The sequence below is a fragment of the Serinus canaria genome, chromosome 6 (assembly GCF_022539315.1).
Source record: "Serinus canaria isolate serCan28SL12 chromosome 6, serCan2020, whole genome shotgun sequence".
NCBI lineage: Eukaryota > Metazoa > Chordata > Aves > Passeriformes > Fringillidae > Serinus > Serinus canaria.
In genome coordinates this window covers 8,630,160-8,652,041 of record NC_066320.1, presented here as the reverse complement: position 1 = coordinate 8,652,041, position 21,882 = coordinate 8,630,160, and the positions used below count along the sequence as shown (strand labels likewise).

Below are 21,882 nucleotides of genomic sequence, written 5' to 3'. Positions count from 1 at the left end.
ACTTCACTAAATCAAAAATATTTGACTAACCTAAATGAAAATTGTTTCTAGTTTGAGATTTATGTCAGATATAGTGAAACTGAGAAGTAATCAAACCTTCTTTCCAATAATAGCCCTACATACTTATGGTTGCAGAACCTGTATCATCTATAACATTGATCAGCCTTGTGAAAGACTGACTGATCTTTGTGAAAAAAATATGCTTGTTTCCCTAAAACAAAAATAAAAACAACAAAAAAAAAATAGTGAGCAATGAAAGAAAAAGTGCATGCTTGAAAATTAGTGGAAGCTGCAATCAGATCAGCAATAATGTACAAGAGATTTACGGTTTTAACTAGACACTGAAGTTGCACATGCAGATTTTTTTAGCTAACATTGCCACGCCTTAACCTTAACCAGAGAAGGGCGAGGAAAGCTTCTCGTGATGTATGAGGATGATACTGTCACGACCATCTTGTAATGCAGTCTTTTGCTGATTTTTAAAAAATACCATCAAAATAATTTCATGTAAACTATCAGTCTAAACACTGTCAAGCAGAGGTACGGAGGTGACTTCTGCCTGTGTGTCATAAAATTCTTCATTTCAACAGTGATACTTGTTACTAGAAATAATAAAGGGACAAGCAAAGAAACCTCGGTTTTAGTGTATTTACTGTAACACAGCTTATTGCCAAATCATTGATAGAGGCATTACACTGCCTCTATCAGTAAAGTATCTTCTGGATTTTGAGACTTCTCTGAGAGCTCAATGCCTTTTTTCCTTCCAAACAACACTCAGAGAATAATTCTTCTTCACTTAAAACTTACTATTAGTGTAAACAAATGGCAAGTTTCACTCCTCTTGACCTGCAAAGGGTCCAGCATTCTGATGTTACCTCTTACCCTGGGTGAAAGATCCTACACCTAAGATCTTCCTGAATACTGCAAGATAAGCTGTTTCCCACCATACCTTCCCCTGGATGCCACCCTTTTCTCTAGAAAGGTTCCACTAATGCTCTTTTCCAGCTCTGGTACTTCCCGCAGTTGGCTCAGAAAAGGCTGCCTCCAGCAGCTCCTACAAGCCTTTACTGAGCACCTTGCACAGAATTCTCAAAAAAAAGACAGCAAGCCTCTGAAAATGGGTTGAGTCTTTTCATCCTCATCTCTCTCTGAAGGGCTAGAATAGGAAACGTAAAGTGTCTTTATGGCTTTGATGCCAAGGGATCTTTTAGGACTTTCAAGAAACCCCTGCTGTGTGTAAAGTTAACTTTTCTATACAGTAGATAGTTAAGGGAAGAAAGTATTTTCTGTGGTAAACAGCTTTGAAAACCTAAGGCAGCAATTTTAAAACTGACAATTGGCAAGGAAGAAATGCACCTAAAAGAGTCATGGAAGTCCAATATATAAGAGCTTTATGTGCCTATGGAGGAAGGAGACAGAATTTTCATACCTGTGCAGGTGTTATAGAGCCCCAAAAGGTAGGTGTGAATCTCATGTTGGTGAATAACTCTGATGAAACACATCAACTCGCTGCCTTGAACTCTGACAGCATTCTGGGTGGGTCTTCAGCGAAAATGAGAACTCCTTCCCTTTTCTGTCCCTATCACTTTGCTGGTGCAAACACCAGTTTAACCGAAAGAATGATTCATTGCTTTTGTTCTAGGAATTTCACAGTACTGTTGTTGACTCTAGCAATAAGTTCCTCCAAAATAACTTATAAAATCGTGATATAAACAGAAAAACTCTGAGCAAGATAACTTCTTAATTTCATCTTCCCTTGCCAAAAAATATTACAAGATCCAGTCTGAAAAAACAATTTCTGCCTCAACTAAAAAATGGCCAGTCAGGTTAATTTAAAATTTCACAAAACAAAATTGAATGAAATTATTCCCCCCAGGTGCATTCTCTTCTGCTATTTTGAACCTATTTGCAGCAGTTTCAGGGATGATGTTACCATCTGTGCTCTGAATTTGGAAAGCATAGAGTTTATAAAAATTACTTAAAATTGATCTATGGATGTTGGAACTGTCAAAACCAGTAGAAAATCACCTAATTCCCCATGGATTTTGATCTTCAATGATTTTTATCTATATGCATGCTGGAAATGAAACTGGCACTGACAGCAGGGAAAAGTTGCAGCAAGGGAAACTTTAGCTCCTGCCCGTTTATCTAATCAAATGCATCAGCAATACAAATGTTCTGCCCAGAGCTTGAACCTAGGGATATATACACCATCTTTCAGGTACCCCTGCTCCTCAGTGTCTCCAAAGATAGAGAAGATGGGTTGCCAGGTACAGTCAGTGTTTATTCTAAAATGAACATTTATTTTATGAAAGATGATGCGCTTTGACAATGGAAACTAAGCCATTCATTTCCTCTGCCACTTGCTGTTATTCATTAAATTGACTTATCCTCTTTATTTTTTATTCTCAGGTCTTCTGAACACTATGATAAGAACACTATATGATGCAAGCTTTCAAATGCCCTCCTTTCCTCTTTCCAAATCAGTGTCACTTCAGTTGCAGCCAGGATTTGGATAGATTGAGGCAGTCTAATGGTTCTCCCCAACAATCTACAAAGGCAAATGTCGATTTTTGAGAAGCTGTAGTGGCTTCTCGTAGCTAAGATGAAAACAGCTGCTCAGAATTGGTTAGACCAAATCACATCAGAGGACAGGTGGATGCTTTGGTCCTGCTAATCAAAAATTAGCAAAATACAGATCACTAATACATTGCCTTGCAGCAGTTTTGATGCCTGTGCATTCACTCAACCTTTAATTATTTGGGGCAGGCAGAAGCTATTTCCTGTAACAGATATTTACCTTCACCACAGCAGATAGAAATGGTATTCACTCTGGCTGAGGAGAAATGTCACTTACCTTCTGATGGGGAATTACAGCCCTGGGAGAGTCAATTCTGGGAGCTGTGGTTGAAACTGGCACTGGACGTTTAGATCTGGGGATTAAAAAAAAAAAAAAAAAAGAAAATAAAATATGTGCAATCTGCACTCCTATTTTTCAGCTCTAATTTCATGCCAAAAAGCTGCTACATAAGGACTGAAAGTTAGGCGTAGTCTGGACTTTTTCTGTCCTACATCCTCATTTACAAAGGTATCAAATGAGAGAAAAAATTTGAGAAAGTTTCTCTGAATGATGAAAATCCACCAGTTATGGAAGTAGCCTCTGACTTGAGACCATCTGCTTTTCAATACTTGTGACAAATTGCATTTTCATAGGAAAGGCAGATAAATTCAACTAGATAAATTCAAGTTTGGGCGGCACTCTGGAAAAAGAAATTTTGAGGTGTTTTAAAAGGCAGAGGCTAAACTTTGATGCTAAGGCAACTCAAGATAACTCCTCAGAAGATTATTATTTATTATTTAATAGCCTCAACTGTACAACTACAACTGCAATTACTTAAAGCTCTCTTCAGGAAGAAACATGGGCTTCACTTAAGACAATTGAGTTTCACAATGAGCAGAACACTACTGAATTAGCCAATCCAGGTGCCTGTCTTTCACCTGTATTTGACAAATATATGTCCTTGATCATTTAAAAAGCCCAAAAAATGCTCTGAAAACAAACAGTTTGCCCTTTCATTGGAATAACAAAGAGAGCACAGTGGCACATTTCATCTGAAGCACATCTACTATGCCCAGGTAAGTGAAGATGTAGTTGTGGGAGGTGTTTTGAGAATCTGCCTAGAGGTGGAAGTTCCCCTGAAATTGTTCCAGTACATATGGGATCACCAGGAAAAAGGAAGCTAATACCAAAAAGAGTCAAAAGACTGAGAATTATACAAGTAATATCCCATTTCCAACCTACAGATCAGGCTTATGCCTCAAATTCTCATCTTTAAAAAGTACATTTCAAAATTAGGACAGGTACAAAAATGAAATAAAAATACTTAAAAGCTTACAAATCAAGTAGAAGCAGCTAAGACAATTGGAATTGTTTGCTTTAGACAGGAGATGAAGAAGGGAAGACGTTGCAGAGGCTTAGAAAATAATGAATGGTAGGAAAAGGGAAATAAAACTACTCTTGTGGACATTGAATGAAATTGAAAAGACAACACATATAAAAATGATAAAGGAAAACATCTTTTTCTAGAGAACTTGATTAACCTGAGGTGAAACTCATTGTTACAAGACATCATTGAGACTATGAGAAGAGCAGAGAATCAGAAAGGATCAAACAGTTACACTTAACAAGAAAAAACCCCAAGAGCTGCTTTAGACTGTGTATAATAAGTAAATATACAGACTCATTTTTCACAGTACAGCTTAAAAGATCTTCTGTGTTAGGTTCATTATTTCCTTACTGAGGGCTGTGCTGCACTTTCCTCTGAAAAACTTACCAGGGGCATCTATCAGAGAGGGAAAGCTGAGCTCAACAGGAACAGGGCTCATCTCCAGTGGCAATCCCTACTTTAATACCTAGCTTCACACTGAGCTCTAGGTTTAACTTTAGCTGCCACACTTAACATTTTTTCCATGAGCTGTAGTGAACGTACAAAAAAAGACCACCTAGGAAAAAGGAGTAATCCTTACAGGAACAGGAAGATTTCCACTTAGAAGGTATGGAAATTTTGCTACTTTGAGAGCTGAAAACAAAGCTGATGTAACAGATGCCTACCTTACAAGCAGATACTATGAAAATGAATGCAGTCTGAGGAAACAATGAAAACTGGCACTTTGTTGAACAATGTGTAATTAACCTGTGAAATTCACTGACAAAGTATTCCTGAAACAATGGGCCAGAAAACTCTAATTCATACTCACAGCTGAAATACATCACAATATACTCCCAAGATATAATTATCTGAGAAATAGATACCTTCAAGTTCTAAGAAGAGCTACTCACTAACTGCCTAAAACAAACTTCCCTCAGGCAAGTTACCTTCCCTCAGGAATGAATGCCATACTCTTCCTCCAACCATTTTAGCTTAAAAAGAAAAACGATAAATTGTATTTATGAGACACGCACATGTATCAAGAAAGACGGCTAAAAAGAGGAAAAAAATCAACTGCAGCTCATAACACAGGGTAGCTGAAAACTGACAGTGACAGTTTATGAACACACAAAGATTTAGGGGATGATTCTGCTCCTCTTTCCATTGCTATAATTTCTGAGTACACCCAGTTATTTCTGGGAGGTGACATTGGTGGCCCTGGGCATACCATGCTAAATGTCCCCCTGCTCTGCTCACTGATGATGAATTTTAGTGCCAGAGTTGCTCGGCACTGTAAATGTGGTTTGCCACGTACAGAGGTCGAGCAAACAACCACACATGGCATGTTTGATGCTTAACTGGAAAACAGTTGTATTGCAGCAAAAGAATTTATTTCCCAGACTATTCCATCACTTCCAATGTTTGTAGTATGTTTAGTTTTTCCTCTCTCATTACCTGCCCACAGAAGATGATGCTGAATAGCTACATTTCTTCCACATTAGTGATGAAATACATCTGTCATTCACAGTGTTAGCCAACATTTGTATTTGACACTAACTTGAAGATTTCAAGATGTTGCTTGAAAATGATGCTTCTACATAGCTCTGACTTGGATGTTTATAGCTTTGATATTTAAAAAGAGCATAATGAGGCTTGCTAGATCTAGCAGAGGCTTGCACCAGAGAAAAGGGCAGAAGAGGTGAAATCAATTTGTGGAATGAAATCGTGTGCACTGGCAGACTAAAGTGATTATTTACATAAGAGTCATTACTCCTCCAGGAAAAACATCTGCAAGTTCAGAACATTCTTTTTTTCCTCCCTCTCTTGCCAGATGGATCAAATCCTGCAGCAACAGAAGTTTGCTTTTCAAGTGATGATGGTGCTACAGCGAACATTTATGTCCAGGTATACATTTTAATACACTAATTGCAAAATTATTTTATTCTAAATACTTGAAGGTGTGCCTGCTCAGTAGGGCTATGAGAAGGGTGAAGGCCCAAATTTCACAGATGATTGTGATCATCTTAGATTTGATGTTGAAATTTTTCATCAAGATTCTTTTTGTCAGGCATTTAATGTGATTTCAACTTTTAGACATTTTCTTCTACATTTTCCAAGTTAAAAATGGAAACAAAAACCTCATTTCAAAATGAAAACTTAGAACAGTTCTAATGATAACCAAATACATAATTCTGGTATTTTTTAAAACTCTTCTCATTGCCACAGATATACCCCTTCTCTCCCTCAGTGCTGGTTCTGTTTTTTAATGAAGTTCAAAACCAAGATGGACGTAGTTTTGCAAAGCAGTTCAATTTTGATAGCCCTGCTCAAATGACTGCCAGAATTTCTACTTGTTCCCACCTAAATAGGTCTTTAATTGAAGAGCACTTGACTTCAATCCTGGTGTTTTTGTACTCACAACAAAGGTTTATTTTAAGTCAACTGCACTGAGGAGTGCAACTGCTGCCTAAGTCAACTGTCTGCCTAAGAAAAGGCTGCAAAGGAGTTCTGTGATGCCCTATCAGTTTAAATTGCATCCTCAGGGAAGCACAATATTGTACTTGAAAAGAGGTGACATGATCTAAGAGATAATAGCTCTTTTTCATCTTCATAGGGCTTTTTTCTATTTCATATCTTCACCAGTCTGTGTCTATCTTTACTAATTCTCAGGACAACTAAAATCAACATTTCTCTTTTACAGTATGCTTTTTCATTTGTCACATTTTATGACACATGAACACTTATTTACCATGTCTTGAATATCTTAATAATGGTCTCCTAGTATTTCAGCTTCTAGAAAATGAAAAGGCATCAAGTGCATGGAAAGGTAATAAAACAGATAAAATTAGAGTTAGAAATTTTGCACACTTTAGCTATCATCTAGCTGAAATGGAGGCATTCTGGAGTGGAGCAGGTAAGCACAGAGCAGGATGAAAAACAAAACATGCAGAATAGGGTTTCTTATATATATAATATGCTTTAATGCATTATTATTCCTGAAAATTTGCTGGGAATGATGATGGGAGTGTCATGGAGAGATGTAAAAAGATAAAGTATTACTCATGGTTGTCAGTTTGAGGTGTCCATTTATTAAGTGCTAAGATATGAATGTGCCAGTTAAATTTTCAGCTAACCAGTGAATTAGGCAGCCAAACAAAAGCTGCTACTACTTGTTTCTAAGTCTTGCACAGAAAATCTTGCATCCCATGATAACATGGTGTAATTCTCTATGCCCTGCCTGGGACATCAGCAAGCACTCTTTGTGACTTCTCATTGCCACTCCTAGTGACTGCAATGAGAATCACAAGGACAAAGCCCTGAACACTTCACACTACTTCAAATACAACTGTGATCACTCTGGGTCTAGGATCAGACCTACTTTCCCTCTCTCAGGGTATCATCTGAGCCTGCAATTAAATTGAAAAATACTTCCACCAGCATTTTTGCTCTCTACAGATCAATGACAAATGCAAACATTAGCATTTGGTTAGATGACTGATTCATTAATTATTTCTCTGCATTACACTGCACGCAGATTGCAAGTTGGGCAATTACACTTTCCAGACCTAATGTTTATGCCCACAATACCATAAGGACAAAAGCTTGTTAGGCATAGAGGCTATCAGCCCGAAAGAGAGCAGCTATCCAATAAAAAAGTTTGGAAGTATGTAATACCTATTTTCCCTTAGAAGGAATCTGAGTCAGAGCCAACCACAGACATTAAGGGATAGAAAGGGAAAGTGAAAAGGAAGAAGCCTTGGAGATTATTGCAAAAGGGAGGAAAAAAAGCAAGCTGAAGCCAGTATGTGAAAAGATGAAGTTTTTCCAAGGCTCTCCTGATCTCTCTTTGACCCTCTCTACTTCCCTGGCATCTGCACAGTCCCTGTTGTATCTTCCTAACTCCTCCCCTGCTGTGGAAAATCCCTCCTTTCCTGAACTGCTCCACATTCTGCCCTCCAGTTTGTTCCAATGCCTCCATCTGCTCTTAATTGACTTGGTACTTGACCCTAAAATTCCTCCATCCCAGCAACTTCTATGGGCGAACAGGGAGGCTATCCAGTATCCCTGCAGCTCTGCCCTGGGGGTAACAGCTATCCACAGTGTACCAAGTAAGAATGCTGAGCACATGGGATGCCATTGGGATGCCTGGCACTCACCCAATACACACAGCAAGCTCCAAGGAGTGTGGACACCTTTAACCTCCAAGGAGTGCAGACACCTTTACTCAGGCAGGTTATTTCTCTGTCTCCTTCTTCTTGTCTTTGCACTGTTTTTAAACCATTTCCAAAAATTTCTTCTACATATCACTATTGAAAACTTGGGTAAGCCATAAAAAATGTGGATTCTGACCAAGGAAATTTAATTTCATTACAAAACTTGTTTATGCTGTCATGGGTTGAATTTGTATGTAGATGTATATTGCCATTAACACTGTTGAAGAAATACATTAAATTATATCAAATTAATGTGAAGTCCAGTGCAGACAGACCCACAATACTCTTGAAATATTCAGAAATACCTAAATTGGTATGGATCATAAATAGGAAGCCACTACTCTCACATAAATTGGTTAATTGCACAATTTGCATTGCCTAGTTATAGACAATGTTGGTTCAGAATCAAAAGCAAGAGGCTGAAATGCAGTCAGATTTATCACAGAGATCAAGGCTTAATAGCATAAAACACTTCAGATACAGCATCTCACTTGGAACCTAAAGTTTGGCATAATTCTTTATTATTAATGATTTAATAATTAGATTGATTATTTATAATTACTGAGAGATGCTAAAAAAATCTACTGAAGGTAAACATATAAATAATAAAAATACTTGTTCATTTAAGATCATCAGAAAAAAATGTGCCCAGTGCTCAGCACTGATGTGCTCCAGTAGCCACCAGCCCGGTACAGCACAGACACCAAAGAGCTGCCCAAGAGCCAGGCTAAACAGACCTTGGTTATCACTGCAAGAAACAATGGGTTGCCAATAATTAAGAGTTTATTGGAGAAACAAAAAATTAGAGCAGACAGCTTTTAGAGGGGTTGATAGGCAAGAAACACCATGGTAAAAAGGATCCAAAGGAAACCAAAAACTCATAAACACAAATAACCTACCTAGTAAAGCCTCAGTGTTTTACCTGATTAAAAAATTCCTCATTCCACTTCTAAAAAATACTTTTTCATCCATTCCAATTAGCTTTAAGTGTGTAAGTTACATTTTTCCATGATTGTGCTTAAGCTAAACAGCATTAACAAGAAAAGGTCCCAGCCTGAACAGACTGTGACCTTGCTGTCTATTGTAACATTTTGGCTACTGTGTCTACTTCCTCCTTGCAGAAAGCAGGCAGGAACTGTTTGTCTGAAAGAATTCAACAGCCACGTTTATTTACTAAACTGTGTCAGCCCACTGACTTCGGTGAGATGGGCCCATGGTACCCATCTTGACCTTTCCATGGTGAGTGAAATATAATATGTGAAAGAATTCACATGGAGATTATCTTTAGGGAATACAGAAAATATTTCTCACATAAAATGATGAATTTAAAACTCACCTCTAAGCTGGTATGGGGGGAGGGGAAGGGAAAAAAAAGTTATGTGCACTCTGAGAACAGTTCTAATCCCTGAGCAGAATCTTGCTGCAATGAAAACTTCACTGCCCTTTAAAGCCTTGGCACATATCCACAGTTTCCAGGCTCTTTTCTAAAACTAACAAGGACACTTTATGCATTGAGTGTAAATAGCAATCCACTAAATTAAACTGCTCATGTAAGGAATATATTCGTATTTATTCCAGTGACTGACATTGATACTTTATTTCATTTTCTATGGGAATAGCAGCACTAAATGTTACTACTCAAAGAGAGTAGCTCACAGTCCTGCCCAAATGATAGCCTGACATCTGTAAACAAATCCTCCTGTCCTCTCATACCTGCATGCAGAGGCAACAGGGCACACAATGGGAGTCACCTCTATTTCACACAGAGTCAGAGAGGACCAACTCCTTCAGTAATACAGTGTAGCTTACGCAGTAGAGGGATGTGTCTTTTAATGCTTTAAGCATACAGAACCACCAGAAGGAAGGAAAAAAACCTTGACTATTGGTGGCAGATGACTTAGAAGTTCTACAGTTACATATGTAACCAAAATAAGCTAACTAGTATAGCATGTCATATCCACCATTAGTGGTTTTTTCTACTAATCTGCTTAATATTTTGAATAGTCCAACTAGTTCAGACCATGCTTTCATCACTATTGTATATATAGTTCCAATTTACCCTGAACTGGAACAGATACAATCTTTTAATCCTTCTCAGCATTAATACAGCCCTATTCTAGTTCTGATTTAAATGTGTTCATCAGCAGACCTAAAACATGCACAGAATTGTTTACAAAACCCAGCATCAGACAAAAGAAAGCAGTTTACAGTAACCACTGAGTTCCCCTTGCTTGCAGTTTGCTGTCACCACATGCTTTATTTATAATAGGCCTGAAATAAATACTGCAGGATCAGCCATCTTTTGGTGCTGCACAAAAAAGGAAAGCTATTAAATATTTACCATAAGTCTCTCATAGCCTTGCCTCTGACACTTTCCCTTTCAGTAGAGAAAAGAATTATTTAGCTCATGATTTTTCAGCAAAAGACAGTCAATTGTGACTGTCTGAAAGCAAAGGGTAGCATCACTGGCATGCCCTGGGAGGTGGAAGTTTTGTCAATGTGGACCCTGCACAGAAGTCTCCACCTCCCCGCTCCTCTCCAGCAGCACAGAGTGACGCCAAAGCGGAGCCTTCGAGTGACACAGGAATGTTTGTGCCAGCAGAATGAGGCACACTCATGTTACAGCACTTTCCAAAACTAAGCCAGTACATTTGGTGAATCCTTTCCGAGGAGGCTGATCAGATTACTTGAGTTATGTTGTGGATGCTGCAGACAAACATGTTGACAAATAAAGCTGCCCTCTTGTATTTATTGTGCATTTAAGAAAGAAACCCATTTGTATGAAATAAAAATAGACTTTGCATGCATTTTGTTTTTCACTGTGAACTGAATACTGCAAAATCCAATGTTTATGGCCTAATATCTGCGGGACAGACAGACAATTAAAGATGAACTTTGACTGGCTTAGAATTAAAATGCCTGAGGGCAGCTGTGTAGCTCAAGTAACTGATTGGAAACTGATCCTAAAAAATGACTGAGAACTGAACTCCAGGAGGTAACAAAAAGACTAAAAGCAAAGCAACGTCTTTTTTCCACCCCAACCCAGTGGAAAAGTACGATCATAGCTTTCCACAGCATAGTCCAGCAGAACCTGCACCAACTCCCCCCCAGTAAACTTAAAGCAATGCAGGTCTCTAAAGAATAAGCTGCATCTATAGAGGTATGTAACACTTGAGAATATCAGCCTGGTTTCCCTGAGTACCTCATGGGAGTTCTGCTGAGTAATAATACACAGTGCCAAAGAAACTTCTCTGCTTCTCCTCTCACTCCGGCTCTTTTCTTCAGCAAAAAAGAATTCACTTCCTAGATGTACTTTGTCTTCTAATCCTAATGAAGCAGTGCTGGTCTAGAGGGTCCCAGACATTGCCACATCACTGGATCGCAGGTCCCTTTCTCCAGGCTTGGTCCAAATACCTCAACTTCCCGGCACTTGCCTGTCTGCATTTTTTTGATTCCCAAAAGCAGCAAAGGGAGGCACACTGTAGGCTCTAGAGAAATCAGCAGCCAGACAATGCAGCTCAAGCCATTAACAAGTTCTGCCTGCCTGATCAAACCACTGGCATAGCTGGTGAGACTTCCAGTCTAATTTTGTGGGTTTATGTGAAAACATAGCATGGTTGAGCTGATAAGGACAAATAAAGAGGGAGTTTAGGAAAGGCAGTTGTCAGAAAACACTTGACATGCACAAATTCCTCAAGCCATGGGTGAAACATGGAGAACTCCACTCAGGCCAGCACTGAACATTTATGGAAGGTCTATGTTAGTGTGCCTTGAACAGTGCAGGTGCTACTTGAATTAAAACTAAGTTCATAAAGGAAATCACAGAATCCCATTGTTCAGGAAGGCAAGTGTGAATGGGGGCTCTTAACACTTCATTTTTTTTCTATGATTGATGTCTGGCAGTTGGATGTCCTGCACAAGTGCTGACACCAGGTACAGCTTTTTTTTTAGCAGGCAAATTAAAACAATAAGCAGATCCCCCCCCTGAAAAAAGCCCACAGGAAACAAATTCTTGTAATAAAAGTGAGTAGCAGCAGCAAATACTGTCTTAACTGTCAGGTTATAAACAATGGTCACTAAACCTTCATGGCCATGACCAATACAGGGAAAGGCCATCGCTCTAGAAAGCCAAGAACCATTAGAAAAATAAAAAGCTTTCCATCTTGGAGCATTTTCGCCAAGACTTCACATTCCACTGCTTCTTCCATAGCCTTACAGAAAAAACAAGCAAGATCAGTTCTACTTCCAGGGCTGCAACAGTGAAACCAAGCCATAGATTGCCTGGTAAGGCATTCCATGACCTTGAAACATATTCTATAGAGCCATGTGACTACTTCACATACATGTCCAGTATCACCCCAATTTAGAGCTTAAGCTTTCCTATCACAACAGTCAATCTTGAAATGCACATATGTGCCTTTTCCATTGGAAAGGATTTCCAGCATTTCCAAACTTTTATACAAATAGGATAAGTGAGCACTTTCATCTCTGTGCTCTTTATGGCAACTAGGGCTATTTTTCCATAGTAGTAGAACACTGCTCCAGTTTCATTGCTGCAAGCCATGTCTAAAAAAAGTCAAAGTGATCTATTAGCTCAGTCATTTTCCTGGTAACCACGTCCCAGGAGATTTTGCCTCTCTTCTGTCTTGTTCTTATTTGGTTGAAAGTTACTATCCCTTGTCACTGCTACCTTCTTTTAATGTTATTCTTTTCACCAACCCAGTATTTGTAAAATTCTTGGCTGAAAAAGGGATACTGCTTTGTACATTTTGGGCAGGTGGCTAAACTGACAATCTTTTTGTCCTTGGGTAAATAAACCCATTTGTGTCCAGGGAAAAAATTAATTTTTAAGGCAAGATAAATATAACTTCCTGAATATAGTGGAGATGCCTTTTGTTCAAGACATTGGATCCTTAATAGGGTTCTATGTGTACCTCAGCTGGTCAATATCACTTGCTGCTTGGATTTAGCTTCTATAAATTCTAAATGTGCCAAGTAAAGTAAGCTTAATACCTCTGTGCACATTTTTGAATATCCTCATGTCATTTAAGAAAAAAAATGATTTAAAAAAATTACTTTTCAGTCTTTTTCATTGGATTTTCCTAATGAGGCTGAATGGGTCACCAAGGCAATCTAATAGCTCACATCACACGTAGCTGAAGAGAAGAGTCCATTAATTGTATACATTCAGAGCAAAAACATTATCTGAGAAAATTTTCATTTGCTTTAAAAAAAGCTGTTTTATCATCTCTTTACGTTTACTAGTATTTCTTTTTACTTTATGCCATTTTCCTTTTTTTCAAAATATCTACATCTATTATCTATGCAAGCATATCTCAGTCTCTGGAACACTCCATTACTGCTTTTTTTGGTTGTTCTTTATCCATATAACTCAAGTACCTGAATTATATATTATTGTTTTGAAACCAAGAGACAGGGACAGCCTTAGAAAAGAAGAAACAAACAGATAGGAGAGCAATTAATAAAGGTATTTCCACTAGTTGGTTTGCTTGGTTTTTTTTTAAATGACGTGGCCACCAGAATTGCTGGTGTTATAATTTAGAGGTCAGCAAATAAAAAAGCACAATGATTACTCAAATGAAATATCCTTAGCAACACTTGATCAAAATTACTGTTTTAAGTAAGTTGTCTCTGTGGTATGTATTAGGATAATCAGGATTTGTTAGTCATGAATGTGGAAATCCTTCTGTGAATAAGAAGAGCTGTTGGTTTGTAGTTTTAAACCATTTAAACCTCTATGGCCAGGCCATAGAGGCAGACACTGGAGAACTTTTTGGGTTCAATATTCAGGAAAATTAATACCAAATGTGGGACAACCCAAAGTAAAATAAGAAATATTTTCTCTCAATGTAAAAACACAAAGGCTTAAGAGAAAATCAGAAAGGATTTTCCTAACTTTTAAATAAAAAATATTCAGAACAATCTAAATCTTTGCAAAAGAAAAAAAAAAAAAAGAAGTTGGAGTGATAGGATGAGAATTCAACCACATGCATCAAGAGAGTGATTTTCTACTCTATCTGGAACACTGAAAAACAAACTTAAAGCCATGGGGGAAAATCAGCTACGCATTTTGCTTTACAGTACCCTGTCCTGTCTTGGAAACTTCATCTAAACTCCTTATTCTTTAGCTATTAGTATGTTCCTGATTATCTCACATTCACATATTAGATTCTTTGGTATATTCTCAGAAACTGTACTTCCACATTACAGCTTGCTTTCTGTACTTGTCTTTGCCTGCCCTGTACAAAAATTACCTTCGTCACAATGCAATAAAATTAGCAGCTACTTTGCTTTCTATAATTATGGAGCTTTAAATATTAATGCATTTATTACAGCAATCCTCTGTGCAAGGTTATCTAACTTGAGATCAAGTTTTCTTGGAAGCAACATTAACTAGCAGAAGTTAAAAAACCTATTAACTGCTTTCTTAGTGGCAAGACAACTTTTATCACATTTCTGTGGTAAAACCTGCCCTCTCCACATTCTACTGCCTCTCTTTCCTGCATTTGGGCTACACCTTTCTTATTGAGTCAGATACAGAGCAGACTTTCAAAGTCACAGGTGCTAGACCATTAGCACAAATTCTCATGAGGTTCTTCCCATGCACTTGTAACACTTGTTCTGTTTGAACACTGTTCTCTAGAACAGTTGTTCATAAATTAGTCAAACTAAACTGTGTTGCCAACATGAGACTAACGAAAAGAAAGATCACTGTTGGATTCATTTAACAGAAGCTTGAATGGATATGAGATTACACCTGTATTGAATAGGCTAAATCCACATAGATACACTCAACCTAACCATTTGATTCCTGTAGGAATCTATGCTGGCTTCTGCAAGAATCAGAGCAGATTTTGGCTTTTCATCTCATATCTGTGCCACAAGCACTTCAAATAAATGTAACAGACAGGGATAAAACACTTGCAACCTTCAGTCATAAGTTTCATAGGTTGTCTTTAGGAATGCAAAGAGTTTAAGTTATTCCAACATACTTCTGCAGAGTGAGGCTCAGGTTGTGGCTGGCTGATTTGATCTTGTTCTGGGCCTCCAGGTGGGTCATGCTGTCAGTGTTGACTCCATCAATGGCCACGACAAGGTCACCCTGGTTCATCTGTGACTGTGCTGCCTTGCTGCCAGGAGTGATCTGTGTGGAAAAAGACAAAAGAAAAAGTCATATCCTGTTAAGTCATTCTGTGCACAGAACAGTTGAAGAACTTGCCCAGAATTATAGTACAGAATAGACAGAGCAAAAAAATACACTAATAGATACAACAATAGTTGTATCCATTATTGTATGGGTGAAAAATCAAAACTTATAGGAATTAAACAAATCAAAGTTAACTCATACTTCTGCAAAGGTCCAGGACATCGTCTACTTGTTGTTACTTTCATTTTGAGAGGTTAAGCCAATTGTAGTGGTTCCCTTACCACCTATTATCACTATCTCAAGGGAATAATTATCTCTATACAGCAGCAGTATATAGAGACATCACTCAGAAACAGAAAGTGAATGAACCACTATCCACTGCATGATTTTATTGTATTTTTTCTCCTAAATGCCATTTTCCCCAAATTAATTCATTTTATTGAGAGGATGTAAAATGAACATGTGCAAGTGGCCTTGGACACACTTTGTTTCTTTAATAGCAGGTTTTAGAGGAAATTATTCTACTTAACCTTACCCATATACAACTGCAGCTCCATTACCAACACAAATTGCTAAGGGCCCATCTCGCCAACTGTTGGACCTCACACTCCAAAGACCACCACTCTCAGAAATAAGAAACTACAGTGTTGCAACCACAAACCAAACAACTGACACAACAGTCCAGAAGTTCTGTTTGTTCACTGTGGCAACACATTTTGTTGGCTCCAGTCAGCTTGGGAACTGCATCTTCTCTGAATGGACAGCACCTTGACCTCAATTTTACACAGCCCTCTCAGCTTCTGTATGGATAACAGCAGTACAGCACTAAACCAGAAAAGCCTTCATATACCATCAGCCAGACAAATTTTAATGAACACACCAGAGTCGTCCTCTGCTTTCAGTGCCCAGTACAGAAAGAGCATGGAAATAAGCTATAGGTCTTTCTTCTTAGAAACTCACTTCCTTACATTCCTCACCAAAAATCCCAAGGATAATCTAAAGTATTACAACAAAGGCTGCATTCAAAATTCTGTTCCTTCAGTACAGCGAAAATAAAATAAAGATCTGTTCAATTATGCCTACGAAAACTGTCAGGCTGAAACCATGAAGTCAAACTTCTAGTACCTTATAAATATGCACATACTAAAAAAAACAACAAAAACCTCTTTCAAAAATAATTGCCTAGACTGTTTATGTACTTTACTGGCAAATATGAATAAGCAAAAAAAGGAAGAAGCCCTTTCTTAACACGCTGTTAAAGCTGCTCAGTATTGAGGCCAGAAGTCCAACTGACAGTGTAGTCTGACAATGGGAGGTGTCAGTTTACCAGAACACTAGTTCTAGTGTCAGAGTGCTCGAACACACAGCATCCTGGATACTCAGACTATTAAAAGTAAAGATTACTTTGGAATTAGGCACTGTAAATAACTCCCAGAACTGATTTGACTGAAAGAGACAAGTTTTAATACCTTTTCATTTGAGATAGAAGCAAAGAGTTCTGTGTTTTCTGAGTGAAGAACAGCAACAGATAAAATGTTCTCATGCAAGTAGAGTTGACTGATAATGGCAGTACTATTCCCTGATGTATTTTCCTTGTGTTAAGGAATCAAGGGATGGGGGAAATACTTTGTGGTAGTTTCAAAGAGAGTTTTATTCTGCAGTCTAATGCACCCTCACAAGGAAAAAAACCAAAACAAAAAATCAAAACCCAAAAGATTTCTGTTACAAGCATAGTTTTTCTAACGTGTTATACAAACATTAGCTTCTATGGATTTGAGTGACTTGCATTGTGCCAAGTACACAGAATCCAGAGGTCCATAAAGATTATGGATTATTTGTACACTCATATATATACTTGTATAGTTACTCAAAGATCCTTCCCTGCTCATGCCACAAATATGTTGAGAAACAGAAACTGCAATAGAATAAAAGGTAAAGAAAGGGCAAAAAACAAATTAAAGCCAAACTCAGACAAATGAGTCAGTAAGACTTGAATTCATCAAGTAAGACACTTCTGTCTTTTGTAAATTATCCTTTTTTAAATAAATACTCTTCACATGTAATTTTTCTAAGACACCACTTTTAACCCTTTCATGAAACACACAAGTTCTTGCCACAGAATATTAACTGTGTGATGCTGGTTCCAAATTCTGGGACACTCTCTGCCCCCTCCCCCCCCACCCTCCCCCCACTTTTTTCTTGTCAACAACAAAGACTGGTTTTTGAACATCAACCCAGTTCCTGAAAGTCAAAGGTCTGCCCTAATTTGGGTATTCTTACTCAACACATCTACCTCTCCTTCCACTCCTCAGTGATGCCTCAAACAAAATAAACACAGGGAAGCAGAGCTTCCAGAGACAGGATAACACTCTACATCTGGGGCTAGTTTAACACAGCTCTAACGCAGTAGCTTCCCTCTCACTTGCTTTGACTTTTGCTATTAGTAGCCTCACAGGTAAATGCTGTACCTTAAAATAATGACACAGGAGCTATAACCTTTCTAGAATTAGAGTCAATTTAGAGGGAGGTGATGGTTGTAATGAATGACCTAATTTCACTTCTTATAATGGGATATTTTCTGACTAATACTTCAGAAAATACAACCTAAATGAAAAAACATTTATCACAAGACTATTTCACACAAAATAGTCCTCAGTAACTCTGAATTTGTGATTTACATGACTTTCTAACTTTGCAATATTTTTTCTGAGGCAAGGAGCTCAAGGAGCACCATACTGTGAAAGAGAAGGAAACAGTCTCAATCATGGTTCTGTCAGTTGCTACTTAAAAAGGAAATGAAAGGGTTTCAACTTCTTCAACTAAGTATAAGGGTAACAAATTCTGTGTGGGAAAGTACAAAATTACATGTATTTGAGTTAGAACCTGAGAGACATCTCTGTGAGTGTTTCAAGTGAAGGCACAGCATGCATTTCCAGCAGACATCAAGCTGAGCAGTCAGTAATAGTTGTGAACAAAATACCAGTGTGCAGATGGAGATACAGGGCACACAGATCTGAAGTGTCAAGACACATTCAAGACTATCTTGTTCCCATTTCTAAAAATCCAGCTGAAAGGAATGGAATGCAAAGAGTTTATCTTTTATCTGTTGGTATTTTCCTTTGAAAATTCATCTCTGATCTACTAAAATATTTACTAAATATAAACCCCAAACAGAGAAGAGCTCACTGTGTCTAAAATCTTGAGTAAATATTTTCTATTTAAAAATATTTTTTGAAAATATTTGTAAATATTTTCTATTTAAAAATATTTTTTGAAAATATTTTTGAAGGATGAATGCTAATTAAACCTTAGAATTAGACCACAAATTCTACTATTGCTCTTATCTCAGCCTCTCTTCTATTAACAGAAGTAACAAATTTAGAGAAATATACTACTGTCAAGGATAAATATGCATTTTTCAATTTGACTACCAATCTTTCTTTTCCTAAAGCAAATCTCTGGGAAAGTTCTAGATAGAATGATTTCAGAAAACCTTTGTAAAAGTCTTAACTCACTTGCTCTGGATTACAACATAGCTCTCAGTTGCTAGGTGCTGCAAATGCTTTTATTTAATGCTACAGAGAGACATTTATCAGAGTTTCAGGGTACAGCTATTTCTGTCAATTGATTTACAAAATCCAATCCAGGGTAACACCAACAGATCTAATTTTAATAGTAGTTCTTTAGTGCCTCAAGCCCAAGCACAGATTTTATCTTGAAAAAACAAACATCTCACTGCTCTCAGAAAAGCAGAGGAATACGTGCTGCTTCAGAGATGTGAATTTCCAGCCCTCACAAATTTCCTATAAGACAGACATCTGACTTCCAACATGCCCAGCTTAAAGCAAGTTGGCAGGCTGGAAGTATCACATGTTCCTTCCAGCACACTAGAGAGAATTCTTACTACGCTCTGTTGTGAGGGGATGGGTACACTGGGTGAATATATAGTACCACAGTGACAGCTGTGCCCTAAAAAAATTTGCCTGCATGGGGTTCACAGTAAATACTACTTAGCAGGAGCTCTGGGAGGCAGCGTACAAAGAGCAGCTGCTGCACCACCTTGAGAACTGCACATGCTGCCAGCCAAGACCCCTCAACTCCACTCCAAAGGGAAGAGATAGGGATCAGGCAGCATTTGGGTGGATGAGTGTTCAAATACTAATAAGAATGCTTGTACAAACAGATGGATGGACATAGTTTTCTTACCCCCAAGCAACTCCTAACTTACAAGGCAGGCAAAAATACATAGGAAGGCCTACACAAATGAGAAGCCTGTTAATATAGCCTGCAGCATCAGCCAGGGCCTCTTTTTCCAGCATTTGAGCTATGCCTGACTCCATCCTGAGTTCAACCCCAAAATCAACAATTTATTTTTTCTGCTTCTCATTTAAGAAAAACATCTCAGATAATCAGATATTCACTAGCATTGGAAATGTGCAAAGGCACAGAGAATGAATATGCTCGCCTCTGGAATAGAAGAAATAATTAAAAGAAAACGTTCTTTTCCATAATCAGAAATGTCCCAAGAAAATCCTAAGAAAAGGACTGGCCAGAGATTAGGAATGATTTGCTTCCTCTATAGAGAAAAGAGCATTAAATCTCTCCCTATTACATTTATGCAAGTATTTTTTTTGCATAGAAGATTCCAACAAACTCTCAGAGTCATTCTAAGCTCTGAGGCTCTAAGTGCCTGCAAAACTTCCTCTCTTTATACACAGGAGCACGACCTAGTGAAAGGAGAGATATGCTTTGAGACCCCACCGCAGAACAGCTGCTGAATGCCCACATTGATTCTAAGTAGTTACCTCTAGACCAGAGACATCTCTTCCTCTCCCACAGTAAGAAATTTAACTGGGGAAATTCATATTATTCTTTCCTAAATGAGTCACTTGCCATACCTGTCTCCATAATAAAAGTGTAAGAGTTTCAAAGGGAAAATAGTGGGGTTTTTTTAGAAAATAGAAGGCAATTTTGGACAAGAAAAAAATGCAAAGAAAATTAGTAAGACCCACTGGGATAAGTCATCAGGCAGGCAGAAATTCACCATTTTATTTGACACATTTCCAGATGGCACAAAACACAAACAAGGAAAGAAATTTCCTAGATAACCTATACCATAGAGCAAGCATCCTACGGCTTTCTGCGTCTGATAGGAGAGCTGAGAAAGACCAATTAAATGTAAAAACAAGACTGTGGGAAACCTAAAAGAAACTATCCTTGCATGTATCACTAACAAAAACTAAGGAAAACTTCAACTTTGCAGCTACCATTTGCCTGAATGATATGCCTCTGTTTTCAATTCACTACTGGGCTTTAATGGCTTTTTTTGTTGTTGTTGCTCTCCTTTCTGTGTTTCTTCTGTTGCTTTGGTGTGGCTTTTTCTTTTTGTTTTTCAAGACAAGAACTGCCTTAAATGAACACTCATGGTATGTGCAAAATATGCCACTGACACCCTGAAGAGATTCCATTTACACTAAACAGAGCTGCACTGGCAAGCTGCAAAGACACTCTCAAGTGGCCTCTCAGGCTCTGCTTCATCTGTAGCTAGGAAGAGAGATTACAATACATGTGAGAACACCCAAAATAGCTCTAATCTACCTCTCTCGGGTACCAGGAATCACAGCAGCACAGAGATTTTGTGGGATGAACAGTAAAGCACTTACAAGTCAGGACACCCTGTGCTGAAATCTGTACTCCAACAGCAGAAGGGCTGGGGGCACTCAAACCAGCCAGCTTACCTCATTCTCAGGAGTGCCAAGCTAGGCTGGAACAATGCCACCTTGATTAACACCAAAAATTTTCCTTACACATAACATCACTCACAAGCCTGCTTTTCATATACAATATACAGTCTTTTCAAGGAAGAAGACAGACAGATGATAGCCCTTCCTGCCAAGCTAACTAGACTCAGGTGATGAAAATAAGCCAAATGTAAAAGACTTTCAGCTGTGAAATGAAAGGAAGCATAGAGGCATGCAGAAGGAATTGCCCTAGGCAAGGCTTTGGGGGATGTTTTCAGAGGTAGTGTGAATAAACCTGTTCCTATTTGCAAGATCATTTCATTCCCTGCCCCACCTTCACATTGTCTGATGGAAAAATTTCAAATCCTTTGTTAAAAAATAAAGAAAAAACCTCCTCTATTGTGGACTTTGGAGATTAGCTTTTTAGAAGCATGACTGCTCCACGTTACACCAGCTATACAGATGACAGTAAAAGAGTGGATGTGGCTTTTTAATAGGATGTGTTGGCGAAACTAGAAGGTTACACAGCTCTTTGTACCATGAGAAGTCATGACTAATAATAATATCTCTTCTCCCAATCTTTATCCAAATGTATCTGTTGGATGTATTCAGTCTGTTCTCAGCTAGCATCACACACTGTGCCAAGGTAGTGTGTGCTGTGTATCTCACAGGAATTAAATGGAAGCAAAGAGGTGACTCATATAATGACAAATGCTGATTGTTTTATTACAACAGGTTTTGAGAACCAAGTGACTGAGTTCTTATTTGGTGTCAAGCAGTTCAATAACCTGAATGCAAATCAAAACCAGGAATGAAACTGAGGTACTGAT

General features: G+C 38.2%; 1 protein-coding gene across 7 annotated transcripts in view; it reads right to left on the bottom strand.

Annotated features, from left to right (window-relative positions):
• The window catches only part of LDB3 (LIM domain binding 3), a 114,205-nt gene that overhangs the window by 61,563 nt on the left and 30,760 nt on the right, over window positions 1–21,882 (bottom strand). For all 7 annotated transcript variants that reach the window (XM_050976398.1, XM_050976401.1, XM_050976404.1 and 4 more), the window contains 2 exons: window positions 15,157–15,308; window positions 2,858–2,933 (listed from right to left, as the gene is read on the bottom strand). In XM_050976398.1, the coding sequence (XP_050832355.1) occupies window positions 2,858–2,933; window positions 15,157–15,308 (228 nt within the window). The remainder of the gene's footprint in view (window positions 1–2,857; window positions 2,934–15,156; window positions 15,309–21,882) is intronic.